Source organism: Pithys albifrons, chromosome 14 (genome assembly GCF_047495875.1).
Source record: "Pithys albifrons albifrons isolate INPA30051 chromosome 14, PitAlb_v1, whole genome shotgun sequence".
Classification (NCBI taxonomy): Eukaryota; Metazoa; Chordata; class Aves; order Passeriformes; family Thamnophilidae; genus Pithys; species Pithys albifrons.
Genome location: NC_092471.1, coordinates 4,304,661 through 4,323,652, shown reverse-complemented (window position 1 = coordinate 4,323,652; position 18,992 = coordinate 4,304,661). Strand labels below are relative to the sequence as shown.

At 39.9% G+C, this 18,992-nt stretch overlaps 1 protein-coding gene across 3 annotated transcripts in view; it reads right to left on the bottom strand.

Annotated features, from left to right (window-relative positions):
- PCDH11X (protocadherin 11 X-linked) overlaps positions 1-18,992 on the bottom strand; it is a 450,745-nt gene that overhangs the window by 240,305 nt on the left and 191,448 nt on the right. For all 3 annotated transcript variants that reach the window (XM_071569243.1, XM_071569245.1, XM_071569244.1), the window contains one exon: positions 2,394-2,465. In XM_071569243.1, coding sequence (XP_071425344.1) covers positions 2,394-2,465 — 72 coding nt within the window. The remainder of the gene's footprint in view (positions 1-2,393; positions 2,466-18,992) is intronic.

Sequence of the window (18,992 nt, the reverse complement as noted above, 5' to 3'; positions counted from 1 at the left end):
TCTTATTGCTCTGGGAACTTAAAAGATCACAGCCAAAAACCCAAAACACAAAACCCTAAAACCAAGAACAAAAACCCTACCACAGAGGCAGAAAAAAGCCTGACAAAGCACTACAGTTCAATGGGTTTTATCTAATGGAAGAGCTCAGTTTCAAAATTGCAGCTACCTGGCTGCTTCCAAAAGCAAACCTTGAGCAAAGAAGGCAAGTGAGAGCCATGGAAGTACCAGCAAGACAAATCCTTCCCTGCCCATTTCTTGCTTCCCCAGACTACAACCTGTGTGTGCAATTGTGTGGCTGTAACAGGGACCAGCTTCTCACCTCCTGCTATCAGGGGCCAGATGTGGCTCTTTCTGCTCCACTGCCCTTTTGGCCCCACACACAGACACTGCTCTGGGCCATTCCACACCCTCTCTCTGCTGGGAACACACATCCCACAGCATGGAACAGCTGTGAGTAGCCCAAGCAAATGAAATGAGTTTTAGTGCTGTTATTAAGTAGACAGAAGTAGAGAGACTCTCCCTCATGTGTGGTGTGGGGAGATCAAAACACTCACATGGAAATGACCTTTTTGTAAATAGGAGTTGGCTTTGCTCATGGTTCGTTCCAGCAGCTTTTAAATACATTTCTCCTCCTTTTAGAGTTGGGAACCATTTGCTTTATGAGCACCATTTGGATCATTTGCCTGTTGCTCATAAAATAGACAAAGCTTTTATCCATGCCATGAATTTTTACTCACTTTGTACAAAATACCTAAGGAGGGATTTGCAGGGGCCAGAATTACATCCATGAAAGAATTACCAACTAATTTAATTTTCTGCTACAATAATGGTTCCAGCAGTTTTTGATTTTGTTGATTACATTTCTTCCCTTCACACAATAAAAAGCATATTGGTGTTAACTTCTTTGTACGCACTTTTTTAAAAAGGCAGATTTTTTTTCTCCAAAAATGAACGGGAATGACAAAAACATTTCATGCATTTTAATCTCTGTAGTCATTAAGTAAAGCAGTGGCAAATACAGCTTTCAGAAGTGATCAGATAACATGGTGATGGTCTGTATGCCCAGGAAGAACAATGATTCTCATCAGCATAGGGACAGAGTAGCAGGATATTTCTTTGACAAGGCTGCTGGCAACAGGCACAGAAACCACCAAGCAAAAGTGGTTGCACAAGGTCACCTCTGTCACCCACATTCTTGCACCAGTGCCCCACTAAGTGACAACCACAGCATCAAGCTGATTCAGAGACTCCTTTCACAAGGCAGAAGGCAAAATTCTCTTTTCTCTGCCAACAACCCAAACCCCAGCCCCAACTCCAAGCTCCTGCCTGCTCTGAAACACACGCTGTAGGCAGGGAAAAAGGAGGAGCATTATCCCTCCCACATGTCCATCAGCTGCTCGGCACGAACTGCTGGAGCCAGACTCTTCCCTCGACAGTTTGTCCTGCACAGGAAGGGGGTTTCCTGTCTGTTGGTGACTGGGGAGCACAGCAAGCTCCTGCAGTCCTGCACAGAAACACCATCAGTGAGCCAGGGATCGATGAGGCTGAACTGCTGTGATCAGCAGCTGCCTGGAGAGAGCATTGGGAGTCTGGCCATGCAGGTGCTGGGAACAGGCAGGGCACACCTGGGAGCCCTTTAGTTAGGAAGGAGGGAAGATCCTGCCTTTTGGAGAGCAGCAGCTGAGGATTTCCCTACAACACCAAAGCCTGCATGTTTACAGGTAACCATTTTTGCTCTGCATGCAGAGGTGCATGTACATAAATACCACATATCTGTGACTACAGGGAAGAATTTTTCATTTCAGAGCTTCTGTATAGATCATCCCATGAAAGCCTGCACAGTTAGCATTACACCTAATTAAAAAAGAGGCCACCAAGCATGAACAAAGGTAGCAGTAACAGAGATGTGAGTTTTTGCTCTTCACCTTCTTAAATTCCTGTGCTGCCTTTGCCACAAGCTTTGGGAATAAGCAGGTCTCCATAACAAGCCTAACAACTAACATTTCAAAACCAACTTCCACCTCTTCATTTCTCCACCAGATGCTCACAGTTCATTAATACACAACAACACGACCAAAGGAGTTAATTGTCAAGTTCTGCAACACTTTTTAAGCACACATCAAACACAAGCTGAAGGCAAGGTTATGCTGACATTTCTCCCTTAGAAGGAAGCTGAATCCTCAACCAGAAGTGCACTGGGCAGCCCAACACCAAAAGAAATAATCTGGGCAATTATCTGGACAGCCAAACACCAAAACAAATCATTTCAACAGGTGATGCCAGGAACCACAGACCAATCTGTTGCAACATGTCTTCACAGCTTATTTCCATGAAGACTTAATAGAAAATACCATTACAGAAAACAAGTTAAGAGAAAAGCTGTTCCAGCCTACCTGAGGCTGAGTCCAAGGCTCCAAAGTTGTTTCTTTCAAAGGAGTTTGTGGCCTTCCCACTTCTTTTGTGTGCTTTTAGGAAAGAAAAACAAGTGTCAGTGACATGTTCAGTCAGTATTCAGCATTAATTTCCCTTGAGGGAATAAAACAGTCAGGTACAGAATGTAATACAACTGTAGACATTTGGAGCGAGCTGTAGGTCTTCATGTTTTGGTGTTTTTTTTTTCTTTTTTCCAGATAAGTAACTTTATAAAGCTGCCTTAACTTGCCACATGAGGGGCACAGACAAAATTTCAGACAAAAATATGAAGTTATTTGCCAACAGAATAAGGTTCAGCAGCAGAAACTTGACTGGTTTCTCTGCCATTTCCTCCCCAGATTGTGCCTGGACACTCTGCAGAGTAACCAGCTTAAATAGCAGAATCAAAAGGAAATATTATGGCAATTTTTTTTAAAGTCTGCATTATTATTTGGATGTGGAGCCATGTTTTCAGATGGGAGCCCTTTCCTTAATGCTCTTTGGAGCTGGAACCAGAAGACTGAGCAATTTAAAAGCTTCCTGTCTCCATGAGTTTCCAGGACTTGGAATGTTTCAAGAACAACCACCCCAAATCAAAAGTCCATCTAATCAAAAGGATTAAATCAGTCTTGAAAGAAGACTTTATGACACTGCACACTTCCATTTTTTTAATATTGACAAAACATCCTGCACTCACTTGTTAACATCTGTAATTGCTCTGCTTCAATAGTAAACACATATGATTTTTGAGCACTGGGAGTGAGCATTGAACAGGATCTTGATTCCTTGTAATTTTCTCCATATGAATCCCCCAGGGAAGGAACTTTACACATTCTTATAAAGCATAAAAGTCTCATATTTTCTTTCTCCCTATTTCTTTTTGCTGTCATAAAACAGAAATAGTGGCATTCACAAAAAAAAGAAACCTCTGTTAAAATACACTTTTTAAGTAGTGCCTCTACTTTCTTCCTCCTGAAGTACAACATCACTAATGTACTACCCTTTGAACACGGCCTTTGACAATATGTAATACAAATATCTTCTTATCCAAGTCTCACATCAGAGCCATCTGAATGCCCATGGAGACTGCAAGGGTTGACAAAGAGCAGGAGAGATGCCATTGGAATTTCTGTCTCATGCAGCAAACTATGGCCACTTAAAAGGAAACACTTATTGAAATACACAATTTATGAGCAACTTCAGTTAGCATGGAGCATTCACAGGGCTTCTTTCAAAAAACCATCTTATTAAAAGGCAATTGTGTTTTGGCAGGTTGGATTGCCTGTAATAATAGATTACAAGCAATCATTTTTACCATTTTTGTTGTCTTATATTTTGAAGTATCAAAGGAACATAATTCATTCTTGAAATAGAACAATAAGTGCATTTCAAAAGAAAAAATAACCACAGATTTAGTGAATGCTAAACAGAGTTAAAATGAATGCATCTGGAAAGGGAAGGTTGTGTTTTTCATCTGTTCAAAAGCAAATGTATTCTACCTTATAATCTTGCTTTAAATGTAATCATCAAGCATCAAAGGGACCCAAACACATAATGAAAATTATTAAACATATCAATTGTAGCACCAAGATACCATTACAATTTCACACAAGGTAACCTGCCAGGAACAGACATAAAAAACCACAACTTCTTGAGAAATCACTTTTGTTGGAATTTCACATCAGTTTTTTATGCATTTGTCCAGTGAGTTCTATACTACAGCAGAAAGCCAAAGGAAAAATCAAGTGTACATTTAGGTGAAACAATACTTGAAGTGCTTGAGACTAACACTGGAACCCATGTTCTTAAGTCTTATATATCACAAAGTAGACTCCAAACACTCTTAGTGCTGAATTTCCTATGCACCAGCACCATTTACTTCCTACTGTTCCCTCTACACACCAAAGAGATCCTTTTTCACCCCACTCTGAAGTCAAGCTCCAAAATGCAGGGACAAGACAGAGAAAGAGTGGGATTAGTGCAGACTCTGAGGCAACTGCTGTTCAGTCAGCACCCCGAAGGACATGGAAGGACAAAACTAAGAAGTAACTGATTTCATTTTCTACAGACTTTCCTCAAAGGAAACATCTTTCAAGCTCTCATTCCAACTTAGACAATACTCTTTCAGAGAAATGAAAGGCCCTACACAAACAGGTCTGGTTTGCCATGGAGGACCTGGCAGCACATTTGCATTATCACTTTTCAGGGGAGGAAAGCATGTTATACCTGAGCTGTGAGGTCACTCAGGACAACTCACACCGAGCCAGTGCCCAAACTGCTGACTGGAAGCACATCTGCTGCAGCTTCCAGCCTCCAGGTGGGAGTACCTGCTCTGACTACCTGCTACTGCTGCAGTTGTACTGCCAGAAGGAAGCTCTTCACTTACCCCTCGCTGAGATACACACACATTGCTAATGGATCACATAAGCAGCACTTATCCACAAGTTCTCTTCTCTTTTATAGAGAATAATGTGGTAAAGAGAGTGAGAATCCTCCCAGGAGCTTCTTTCTTCCAGCCCACATAAAGAAGCTCTTGGTAAAACGGGAGTTTTTGGAAGCCTTTATCTGCCCATTTTGCTTGGAGCATCTTCCCACAGCCTTTTGCAGCTTCTACGATCCCTCTGAAGAAACAATAGACTGTGCCTGCAGTCTTTTGTTTATGTTGCCTCCACTTCCTCAATTTGACATTTAAGTTTCACACATAGAAGAAAATTGTGCCCATAATGAGATAAAGATGGAATTATTTCAACCTGGATATCACATTATGGTTTCAGCAGTGCCATTAGAGCTCCCTTAGCTCTTGTACACTCACCAATTACAATTTCTCTAGCAGGCAGCCTTGACTTTGGGAATAAATCAAGTTCTTTCCACGTTTGAGGAACCACCTGTCCCTCCTGTTACAGCCAACTACAGTTCCACGAGCACAGGGTGTACCCAGACAACTGATCCAGTTTCTGTCATTCATCCAACACCTCCCCAGATCTCCCCCTGACCAGAGTTGAGGGAGAGGCACTTTGCCCTCCATCATCCCCTGACACTCTGTATCACTGCTGTGGTACAGGCACTGAGGAAGGCAAAACCAGGCTGGAAACCACAGAGGGTCTTGCTGGCTGAAAAGGTTTCCTTTTTGTCACTCGTCCCTTTTGCCCAGTGGGAAATGGAGTAATTTCACCTGTCCCCCAAGGCCAGGCAAGGCTGTCTATACACAGAATGTCCAATTTTCAGGTATTTTCAATATAAAAAGTTTTAGTTTGCTGAGTCATCACACAGCCAAGTCTCATCAGTCTTCCAGCTGACCACCTAGAAATTACCCAGATCACTGATGTTAGCAATCAATAGAGCCCGACATAATAGCCAGGGAGTAAAAAGACTGTGCACAAAATATTTTGCTGATATCTGGAATTTTCTGGCTAATTATGGCAGCACAAGAAACCGTTAATATTTAATCAAAGTAGTTATTAAATATTTTTAGAGGGAAAAATTAAATTCATCATGAATATTTCCTGTTGTTTATTGGAAGAAATAAGTTAACAAACATATGATTACTTATGACAACTTGACAGGTAATATCCAGGGTTCCAAAAATCTAACCGAGAAAATAAATTGTAAAATAGATTTTAAAGATTATGGAAGGGTTTTATGTCTGACTTCGTTTTCATCTTTAAGATGCTACAGAGTGATCCTCACTTTGAAACACGAGACAGTTCAAACTGGTCTTCCAAGTGCTTGGTCCCTTCTGATGGAATCTGAAGTCAGCTTCTGGTGCCTGCACAGGTTTGGATGATCCATGAAGAGACACGGCTAATCTCAGGCTGTTTTCTCCATTAGACTCAATCCCATTCCCTCCCTGCCCCGGGGTATTAATCCAGCTCCCCCTGCCTGGGCCCCTGTGTAGAACAGGGATAGCGGTGAGGAAAAGGGAAGGCTGAACCCCTCACTTCCCAGAGCCCCAACTCCTGAGCTGTAGCAGCTGTTCTAACACAAAACACATCCATCCTCTAACATTGACAGGAAGCTCAACAAAAGCCAACAGTGTGCCCAGGTGGCCAAGAAGGCCAATGGGATCCTGTGCTGTATCAAAACTAGCGTGGCCAGCAGGCCCAGGGCAGTGACCCTTCCCCTGGACTCTGCCTTGGGGAGGCCACACCTTGAGTGTTGTGTTCAGTTCTGGGCCCCTCAGTTCAGAAAGGATATTGAGGTGCTGGAGCAGGTCCAGAGAAGAGCAACAAGGCTGGAAAAGGGACTGGAGCACAAGTGCTGGGGGGAAAGGCTGAGGGAGCTGGGGGTGTTCAGCCTGGAGAAGAGGAGGCTCAGAGGTGACCTCAGCACTGTCTGGAACTGCCTGAAGGGAAGTTCTGGCCAGGTGGGGGTTGGTCTCTTCTCCCAGGCACTCAGCAATAGGACAAGGGGGCACGATGGGCTCAAGCTCTGCCAGGGTAAATTCAAGTTGGATATCAGGAAAAAATTCTTTGCAGAGAGAGTGCTCAGGCATTGGAATGGGCTGCCCAGAGAGGGGGTGGATTCCCCATCCCTGGAGGTTTTCAAACTGAGCTTGGCCGTGGCACTGAGTGCCATGATCTGGTAAAGGGACTGGAGTTGGACCAAGGGTTGGACTCAATGATCTCTGAAGTCTTTTCAAACCCAATCGATTCTATGATTGGGGGAAAGTCCTTCCCTTTCTGCTGGAGAGAAGTTAAATTACTTTTGTTTGGCCTCAGCCTCCTTAGCAGGAATCCATAAAAATTTATAGTTACTTGACCCATGGATAAGACTAATTTTTCAATGACTACCATTTTCCATGCTGCAAAGAGAATTTGTTCTGGCCCTTAAACTTTTTATTCCAATACTAACTACAGGATCTGTTCTGCTAAGTGTCACCTTCATTCCCTCCTGCTTTTCTATTGGAAGGTTTTTTGCTTTTTTTTTCAAAGCAAATCTGAAAATCTGGATTTATCAGGGTTAAAAAAAAAGTTATAACATGACAATTTTGGCTTACCTATTTCAATTTCTGGAAAAGTCCTAAAATTATCTATACAGATAGCATCACCACTAATTCTAATGGTTATTGATTGCTGTGAGAAGCAAAAGCAGACTGAAATTCAAAGATAATACAATGCATTTTTCTCTGGTGCCTTACAAAATTGCTACAGCAGCATTAAGATTGTCTGATTCCAAGAGTTCCACTCCTGCACTTTAGAGGGGGAAGAAAAAAAGTACTCTGTGTAATTGTTTTCCATGCTGAAAACCTATATGGCTTGAAGTGAAATTTAGGAAATAAAGAGCAAAAGGCATTTGATAAGTAGTGGATTAGCTATTCTACACTGTCAGCTGGGATTGCCAGTGTGTATTTGGGGTAACCTCTGTCTGTCTGCCAAAAGGTGCATTTTTAGATGGGAACTGCAGACTTGACCATTTATCTCTCCCCCATTATAATCAGGGAGTCCTGTACAGTGATTTTACTGTCCAGGCAGAATGTCTTTATTATCACACTGAGGCAGAGGGATGCTGTAAGCCTGAGAAGGAGATTATCTCCATTAACAATGCCTCCTTCTTGCCTCTAAGTTGATTTCAGGTAATTGGATTCTTGAAGTCCTCTCCTTAAGCTTCCCAAGATCCTTTACGTGAAAGGTGAACAGAAGGGTTAATTTCAGTGATAATAATGTAAGTTTACTTAACAGACTGTTAAAAAAAAATAGTCTGTTCTCAGTTTCCAAGCTTTAGATAAATGTTTAAGTACATGAGAAAGCCATAGGACAGCTGAAATCAAGGAAGGATTCCTTTGGGAAGGCTTTTGCTTTGTGTTCAAGAAACAAGTGTCTGCCTTGTGCCAAAGGACAAGAACACAAATAAACATACAGATAAAAACCCCTTTGTGGAGATGTCAGCAGGAACCCTGAAATGTGATTTAGTAGCAATGGGAGCAGTCACTGAACAGCAGCCTGGAATCACCCCCAAAAACTTCTACACCCTTTTGGCTGTAACAACTGCAGCTCCATTTCTGAAAGTATCAAAATACCTTGTGATGTGTCTGTACATCCTCTCAGTGATTCCTTGGACTCAAAAGTCACACTTTAACCCAGCAAGTCTCTAATGCTGCTGCCAACAGGCAGCTTTCATCTTGCAAGTGGCCTCTTCAAAGATGCAGTAAGTCACCCAGTGCATCCCCAGTCAGCACCAGGCCAGGATTTCCAGAGGTGCAGCTCACCCACAGCCTCCAGCACTTACAGATGGTACACTATTTCCTAGGAAAAACTTGGCCCTAGGCTGAAACATTTTTTACATCTTTTACCCCAACATATCTGTGAGTGAAGTGTGTGCAGGGCAGGAGGCTGAGGAAGGGGAGATAAAGGCAGGGCGTGGGGTGGGGGTGGAAGGACTGCAGAGCACTAGGAAAGCTCAGAGGTTTAACAAAGCCTGACATGAGATTTGCCAGATGGTTCTGTACCGGATTGTAAAACTTTAAACTAATCTTCATTTAAGAGTTTTAAGGGCTGTATCCCTCTTATAAAGCCTCTTGCTCTTTTGCCTGGTTGATTCTGGTAAATTATAGATCAGACTTTAGAAACTGCTTCCATGAGCAGCGGCTCCTTAAATCTCAGCTAAACTGAGCAAGAAGATTACACGTTATTATGATGTAGCACAGCAGGATTTTTGTACAGCAAACATAATGATGTAGAGAAGGATAAAAGTATCATTCTGTGCAAGGAGGTCATCCATGGAAGAACAATGCTTTTTATACAGCCAGCAAATCCATCCCTACATGGTGAATCTTCACATGGCAAATGCTTTTTCTTAATGGTTCTGCAAAGAAACCCAAACACAAGCAAAACCCAAGTCTGCATTTCAGGATCCAATTACCAAGCATCATACAGCAAAGGAGATGTCATTGGGGAGAAATTATTCTAAATATTACTAAAAGAAGTATCTATTTCAAGGGTAATTTTAGGGTAAATGCATCTTGTTGGTTTTATGTAAGGAGAAAGGATTTCCTCTGAATCCCCAGGGAAATGTCAGATAGTGTGTGCAGCATTAAAAATTAAAATGCTCACTAATCTTACAAGTGCACATATATATACACTTTAATTGTAAATCAAATACAGTTCACACAGAAAAGCAAAAAGCAAATTCACCATGCTAACGTGTGGAAATTTTTTCCACCTGCTGTTTGTATTTTCAATCTTACACAGTGTCTTCACAGCTGAAATTATAGGAGAGAATTACAGATTTCAGACACCACATGACAAAGTTGAAGCAAGAACAGAGAATAAGTTCAGGTGTTCAGCAACCAGCAGAAGCAAAATTTAAAAAAAAAAAATCAAGAGACTGAGACCACCAAGTTCTGAGAGTTGATACAGTAATTTGATACTAAAATTGTGGCCTCTCAACCTTTTGAACAAGTGATGCAAATGCTTAAATCTATTCAGCTCCGAGTCAGCAGCCTATTGAAATTGCTTTAATTTTCTTTTCTTGTACATGATATCGAATGCAACATAGTAATATCAAATGACCTCCTTCCTCTCTCCCTTTTTTTTTTTAATTGAAACATTATTTCCTGCACATGAAAGCTTTTGACTTGAAAGCAATCAGGTGTGATATTCACAGCTCTGGTCTTTTCAAAATGTCATGCACAGGAATTATATGGATTTTTCCTAAAGCTGTAAGAATAGCAGCATTTTGAAATGCCCAAGAAAATGCCTGTCTGAGAATTTGCAAGTGAAAGCTACCGTACAGTTGATTTTAAAGTTACAATCAGATGTGTGTTGTCCTTCTGTTTATCTTGCACATCGTTGATAACACACAAACAATTCTGACAGATTTAAAAGTAATAAAAAATTTCTTAATCAATGCCCAGTTAAATGCTTTCTCATATAAGAACAGAGGAATCCTAACAAATTCAAGTAATCCTAAAGGAGAAAAATTGCTTTAAATTCTGATAAACTCAAAGCTTCTTTTTTGGTTCATACATGTAAAAAGCTTAGTGGTAATAACTGATAAAATATGCTCACACTACATGTTTTGACTTGAAATTATTTACATATATAAAACTAATGTGACATTCTATGCTAAGGTATTCTTACATCAAGTGAAAGGGGAAAGAAAACATAATATCAAACAGCTTGTTTTACTTCCCCGAGTTCTGTTTAGCTTTTCAAGAATGAATATAAATGTACACAAATCCTTTTTGTGACTCACATATAAAGCATCATGTTAAAAATGTAGTACATTGTAGCAAATATAGGAAATTTTATATTCCTCCATATTTTCACCAGAGCAGTTAAAATTCACATTTCTTGTTATATCTTGTCATAAATAGCTTCATGTTCTGTAGGTTATTCAGGAAAAAAGCAGAGTCTCCGCCTGGATCCACCTGGTCCAAAGGTGTTTTTTTTTCCAGGACTTGTCATCCCATTCCTCTATGGCATGACTAAGTTACACTTTACAGAAATCCAGCTTCTTATAAAGAATATTTGCAATTTAAATTGCTCTTTCTCTCTGAGCATTAAGTCAGAATTGGATAAAGTTGTTAAAAGGTAAGGCTTGCGAGGTTTTTTTTTTATTTGACTAATCAAGCAAACTAAAATTCCATTATCAGAGTCTGCCAGGAGTAGCAGGGACCTGGTTGATGGAGAAAGGCCTGGACAGGAATCTCACACACCAATTACAGCCAGGAGAGAATGGCTGACCAACCCCTATGATTTAAGCTTTGAAGTGTGGCAGAACTAAGGAAAATGTGCCACCTTAAATTAGATTTTTCCAGAAAGTTGATAAATAGGCTTACTCATAAAGAGCAGCAAGACTAATCTGCAATTCTCCTGACATTAGAGACAACATGATCTATAGAAGCCTTGTTGGATCATCAGTTCTTTTCATTTGATGTCATCCTATTTATATTCCTTATCCCCAGCTGTGACTATTCGTCTTACAAAGTATGTTTGATTTTTCTAGTGCATATTGTAGCTCTTAGTCTATGAAGTAAAATAAAAAGTGAGATTGTTCTTCAGGTGGCAAGAGCATGTCCAGAACAGGCAATTGTACCATAAATAATCCCTCAAGAGATAAGGAAATATGCTTGGAAATAGCTTTATTTTTTCCTTATCATGTCTGGGCAGATATTATTCAGCCTGTGTTGTAACCTATGGCAGAGAAGCCAGACTGAATGCAAACAATGTAAGCTGTAAAATAGGGAGGAACAGGCAAAGGCATGTAGGAGTCACCAAAGGTAAGTTAGAGGTAGGAGAGGCTCCAGCTGCTCCCAGGCAGGTCAGTGCAGGGGAGATCATTGTCCTCCTGGAGCCAAGAAGGGCTGGGGACTGGATCAGCACAACTCAGGAAAAAGATACCTGAATATCATTATGAACACAGACATGTACAAGCACACACTCGTATCATTTGTTACCGTACATGGGGTAAGGACAGAGCCCACAATCTCAACAGGATTCTAATAAAATCTACTCAAAGTTGTATTGCGTTTTTGTTCCCCAAAAGAAGCTGCTGCCTGTTGGCTTCTCTGCTGCTTCCCTTCTTTGAAACAGCTGTGCACACCTTCCTTGCAGCAAGAAAAACAGGATGAACACACTCTTTTATTGTTCTCAGTGGGAAAGTATAATCCCAGATACCCACAAAGCCCCAGCACATCTCCCCCAATACTCCTGTGTTAGGCCAAGCCCCTCTTGGCTCTGTCAGGAATCACTTCAGGAGTTCCAGGACAAATCCTGCTTTGCTGTAACACATTTCTCTGTGCTCAGAGAGGCTGCTGTCAAGACAATAGTCATTCAATTTCAGAAAGAATTATAAATTTGTGAACTTGATTGTATTTCAGCTAAATATGATAAATAATATGAAATTACTTCTCTTCCTGACTTATGTAATCTGTGTGCTGTGCTGCCCTTCAGCAAGGGGGAACCTAAAATTCATCAGAAGCCCCAGCAGGACATCACTCGGAGAAGCTTCACAAAATGAAGAGATTTTCCAAGTCTCAACAGACTGAGGCCAAGGAACTTCACTGACTCTTAACTGCCTCCATAACTGTGGCAGATTTGTGTCCTTGGGACATGGGGACAGGAGTGCAAATCAGGCAGGCTCAGAGACATTCTCACTGGGGTTTGAGTCGTACTTCAAAGGATTCAGGGAATTTATTATAACAGATGTGCTCTCATTATTGTCCAGACATTACAAGATGCTTTGGCCCAGATATTGGGTTGGCTTAACTTGAAAACTTAAGAATTTAGTAAGAGTATTACCTCTGTTTGATCAATTTTCTTGTCCTTGCTCTAATCAGGAAAACACTCAGAGCACATTTATGTAGCAGAGACAGAGGGCAAGATAAGAAGCTAAGTAAAGTTTAGAAGATAAAATAATGAACACAGAAGAAACATTCTTCTCATAAGTTTTGTAGACAAAATGACAATTAAAAATACAAAGGTTTGAGGGGACATCCAAAACTTTTGAATAATGAACGAGGCAAGGAGAGTATTTCCCAAGTACTGAAGAACATGACAAGCAGGAGTTGCAGTGGTGTTAAGGATTTCTAAACAATCTTCAAGGTGTCTTCACTTAAGATAAATGAGTTTCTGTCTTCTGCAAACTTTATTGTACCTAAGTCCAAGTCCAATCTGACTTACTATTTCAAAGTGTATTGAAGTCCTGACACACCATGTTTCTCAGATACATTTCCTGACAATTCCCATGTATTCTATTCTATTTTATTCTATTTTATGTTATTCAAGAATGAGAGATTTTTTTACCACTCTCAGGTCAGGGTGAGGGAAAGAGAAAAAGAAACCCCAGAACACAGTATCTGAAATTCAATCTTCTGTAAACCCATTATTAAATTAATCAATGCAGGTCAGCTTCCACTAATCACATCTGTAGAGGGAAACTTTTCAAGCACAGTCCTTGTTTCATTAAAAGAATAATGAACTGATATTAGTATCACTCCTGTGAAAATATATATACTTTTTTCTTATTTAGACAAGAGTAAACTAAAGAGCAGAGCCACACATCCAGTAATTTTTCAGGCAACAGGCAATTTTTATTTCTAATGACAAGATGAGAGAAAATTCCCCTCTTTGATAAGATTGGTAAGAAAACTACTGTGATAAGTAGACTGGAATACTGGAAGTAGATTTGATAAGGTATAAGGTTGGAATTCAGGAGACACCTTTCAAAACAGATGCAGATTGACACACACACTGTCACTCCCTGATTTCCAGAGCCACTCCAGATTTCAAATATTTCAGCTGTGTCAAGAAGTATCTCACAATGAATGTATTTCATGTGTCTCAAAATGAAATGTATTTCATTTTGTTCTGCACTTCTGTAAAACAGACTCTTACATTGTTGATCTCTCTGCATCTCCCTTCCCAACAATGGTTGGATACTCAGTTACCAGCTCTGGCCCCAAACCATACATGAAACTCTTGGAATTTCTTTAAGAACATTTGGAAACAATATTCAGTGCTGAATCCAGGGCATGTGCATGTACATATACATGGTCTGGTTTAATTCCAGCTTGTCTGACCATCAAAAATAGAGAAGTCATGACAGCAGAGACTTCAATTTGAGACAACTTATAAAGAATTACAGAAACCTTTGCCAGACTGAACTTCATTTTTTCCACCAAATCTCTACATATTCTTCAAAAAAAGCCCAAAAAATGGAATTGCTAATTTCAGTAAGTAAATATTCTATTTGCAGGTAGATAGAGCCATAAATATGAACTTAGTAAACTAAAGATCACTTGAAATCACCCTCTTTTTAGAAATTTTGTAGACATAAAAACTACATCCTAGTGGAAAACAAGGTCAAAGGAACTAGGATTTTATACACATTAAAAAAGGTAATTTGCTTATTATGGGAATTGCTTTCATTTTTCCCAATAATGCACATTCCATGAGTAATTTGAGACTTTGGAAATAGTTAATGAGAAAAACCATTAAAGCATTATTCTGGTGCAAGTTTGCATATCTGACTCAACAGAAAAGATTTGCAAATACACATTTGGAGCATGTGGAAAGCAGCAGCAAAACCACCGAATGTGGCCATCACTGGCTTTCTAAACTATTACACTGAATTATTACTTGTCTTAGATCAAGCACACAATCAGTGTAATAACATATGGCAGTGAAATCAGACTTGTATTTCAGTAGCTGCTTTTATTGATTAATTATAAAGTGTGTTATTCTGTCTATGTGCAACAGACCAGGAATAATCTCACTTATAAAGGTTGTGATAGTTTTCTATAGGGTTCTGCAAGTCTATGCATACCTATGGTTATGTATTCCACTAAAAACAAAAACATTGTTATCTCTGGATTACTACACTAAACCTCCTTGTCCAAATTCTTAAGGAATTCTTACTCTTATGGAATAAGAAACACTTTCACAATTTACATAAGCGTGACCCTTGCACCTGATCAGATGATGCTCTCTGTGTTCTTCATTATTCCAATTCCTACACCTTGCCAAGTACTAACTGAAATGAGAGATCTGAACTTCCCCTAAGTGACTTTTTGGGGACAATACTGGTTTAAAATTAATAAAGAAAACCTAAAACAACAAAAGACTAAAATCCTCCACAAAAACAAATATCCAAAATCAAACAAAAAGCCCAAATAACAACAAATCACCACACCAAAAATAACTTCAAAACATCAGAACCCACAAGTTAACCAAAAAATATTATGGGTCCGTATTCTTTATTTTTTACAGACTATTTAATATTTTAAATACAAATATAGCTCATTATTATGTGAAAACTGAAAAAGATATTTATATGATCTATTTCTGAAGGAGGTAAATAGAAAACACTTTGCCCACTATCTTTAAATATTCTTGTCAGTTCTGTTACAACATAAATAAAGATAAACCACCATTATTACAAGAATGTAAACATATCATGATCTATCTATACATATATAAAACCTCAGCATTCAAAGGTAAAAATAATATTTTTCCTTTCTTTACTATTCCAGACTTATCACAAAGGGAGCAGTTGGAGAAAGAACCTGTGTAAACTGAGGACTGAAAAAACCCACAATTTCCCAGGCAGTGCCAAGCAGTGCAGATGGGCTGGATGTGCCAACACAGCAGCTCCTCTTCCCTTTGCTCCTCTCCAGAGCTGAGCACACACACTCCGCTGCTCAGGACGAGGGAAGGGGGACTCAAACAGCATGGACTTGGCATGTCCTGCAGGATTCCCACATTCAGTTGGGATGCAGCACAGCAGAACGTGCCCTGTGCCTGGCACAAACACCCTCAGCAAGATTCATTCCTGCCAGCCCGAGGAACCTGTGCTGACAACACCCCAAAACTGTCAGCACATTCTATCCCTTCAGCAAACAAAGAGCTGAAATGGAAAAAGCAAATGAGAAGAAAAATGGCACTGCTGCTCAGCCACTGGGTGCTGAGACACTGCTGATTAAGGTACTAACTGAAAAGCACAAAAAGGCAAATCTTTTGAATCAGGGAATGAAAAGACATTTGTTCTCCTTTGTAGACAAACACTGATTATACCAGGAAAGTTAAACCACTGCAAATATAAAAATCACAGCTAAAATAATTAATAAAATTTGTAAATGACATACAAAGAAAATGACAAAAGAGTTCCTTCAAAACCACCTGCTTATGATACACAGCAAAGTGAATGTGTCACACAACTGATGTGAGACAAAAGATACATCAGCAGGGATGGAGGAAGACTTGTGGAAAGCTGAAGATCAAATAAGAAATGCAAAACTCTTTTCTGTGTTAAATATGTATTACAAACAACCTCAAGACTATAGACCTAATCCTACATTGTCCTGAATCCTGAGAGTGAGGAATTTTACATAACCTTGCATCTCTGTTTCATGGAAATTCTTAAAGGAATTACACCAGCGAATCTTTAGTCTCTTTTTAAACAATCTTAGCAAGGCCAAGAGCAGTAAATAGAAGACAGGAAAGTATCATGACATATTATAGTTCTATTCTTAACACATCAATGAATCACACTCCAGATTTAATTATCTGTCCCTCTCCTGCTACCCACCCCATCACACAGAGGATCTACACTCACTCCTCACTAGATGAAATACCAATAATACAGAATTTATATTTCAACTTTCCTTCAGATTATGTCTATAAACGTAGGAACTATGACAACACCAAGATTTATAGAAAAGCAAACAAGCAAATAGGAAAAAAAACAACAACAAACCAATAACAAAAAAATAAACCCAAACAAAAAACACTGTGGAACTTTTTCTACTTTGCACATTTTTTTCAAAATTAGCCTCTTACTTTAAGGAAATTCTCTACTGTAGAAGTACCACTGATTCACTTTAAGGAAACCAGTTTGTTTCAGCAAAAATTAGTGTGGAAGAATCTTATCATAAAAGGCTAAGATGGCTATACAGGAAATTACACAGCTCAAGTAAAGTCTTAAATAGTCCTCTCCTAGCAAAAGTTTAATGTTATATCTCAAGCAGAAATCAGATTAAGCTTTAAAAAATGGAAACATTTCCCTCCCAGAAACACATTAGGATTTGATGTTTTTCTTCTCCCAGTCTTTCTCAGTCCTTATGAAGACATCCCTGGTATATAAAACTTCTTCAAGCAATTTTCTGCCAACAATTGGCTTCTTTAATTTACCTCGATCATAAATTCCCAACCCCAAGAGTGGCTTCTTTGCTGCTATGAGATCTGCATTTAATTCCACATTCCCTTCTTTCATTTCAGAAATGTCCACCTTCATCTCCATCATTTTACTTCGGGGCACCATTTAACTTTATCCTCCCTAGCCAAAAATCCTGGTAGACCCTCCCACCAACTTCTTGCTTCAGTAAATTGATTTGCTGTCTCCTCCAACTATCCTCTACAACAAATCAATCCTTTGACTCTTGCATCTTTTCTGAAGGTTTACCTCTTGCTTACAAGAGGAAAGTTATAATCAACTTTTTTGGTTTTTGTTTTGTTTTTTTTATTTCTCTGTGGTAGTGACAAGAATAATTTATTATTAAGCATTTGCCACCACACCTGGGTTCACAAAGAGCCAGTTGACCCCTCAGCACTCCCACTCTCACTGCCATCATTATCCATCAGAGCTGGCACGTGGCAGGAACACTGAGAATATGCTGCCATACACAAAGGAGTTCCTCAAACCCAGCCATTCACACAGACCAACATGCAGCAGAGGTTGGGACTTCCCTTAGGATATCTTTCCATCCTGCAGTTTGGGAATACTTCTGTCACTTCCTTTCATTTGCCTCATTGTTAGAGTGTACCAGAAAATAACATCAGGAGAAACCAAGCCCAGTATTTAGGACTTGACCTTAACTGACTAATGACTAGAATTAACCACACAAAGAATGCTGTTTAAGCTCTGCTGAGAGTGACTTCTGTACCTCAACAATCTGGAGCATAATTAAGACCAAACCACTCAGATGTCCTGGAGCAAGTCAATAACTTCATATGAGATGCTATTTTGGAAAGGCCAGCACATCATGAGCTGAGTCAGTGAGACAGGGAGAAAACAGACACAGTTAAGGTAAACACACCTCTCCTACAAAAATATTAAAATGAATGGTGCTGCCCATCTTACAAGAAAAGGAAAAGCAGGACACAAGGGGATCTATGTACTGACACCCAGCTGTATTTGTAGGTCAAGTAAGTTATACAGTGATTGCTGACAAAGTTCTAGTTCAAGAAGTGGGGGAACCAATTAAATTAGTCTGTTGATTTTTAAGGGAATAAAAATCTTGAGCACTGTATTGTTGGAGTGCTGAGCACATCCGGGATTTTACAACATGGCATTAAAGGGCAACAATATTCAGAACAATAATAATGACGACAAAATAGACACGATCTCCAGAGAGCAGAGCAGAACCTTATTTTCCAGCATCTTTAAACTATTCTAGGCTGTGGGAGTGAGATCTCTATAAGTGCTAATTCCACCCTATGGCACTTCTAACACATTTTTCATAAACAACTCACATTTGCCCATGTTAGTTCTGGTGTTCTTTACAGTTTTAGCAACACGGCGTTTCTTGTTGCTGCAGCTTTGCATTTGTCCACACACGTTTGATGGGAGCTGGCAAACCACACAGCTCATCTCCAGAGTGAAGCAGCCCCTGAACAACACGAGACCTCCTGCTGACAGGCAATGCCAAGATGTCACTGTGTGTGCTCCAGTGACTTAATTTCAGTAAGTGGAAGTCAGAGCCCTGAGGACACAACTTTCTGGGCGTGGGCAGGGCACAGCTCAGCATCTCCTGGCTCTCCTCACAGCTCACACCCAACCCACCACAAGTCCATGCCCAGAGCACCAGCAAACCCTGCACTGTCACCGAATCCTTCCACAGGTACCATTTCAGTAAGTTACAGAGTGTGGGAAACTGTTTTTCAATAGTAATAGAGGTAGATAAACAAAGAAACCAATGCAGTAGCAGGAGATGAGTTGTCCTGTATTTGCCAGAGCTTGCAGTCAGCCATGTTAATAATAAAGGAAAAGTAGTTTCTGACTCTCAGAGAAATCAATCAACTATAAGTTTCATGACAGAAAGCTGTAAGTTGCAATAATTTTAATACAGAAGTAATAAAATA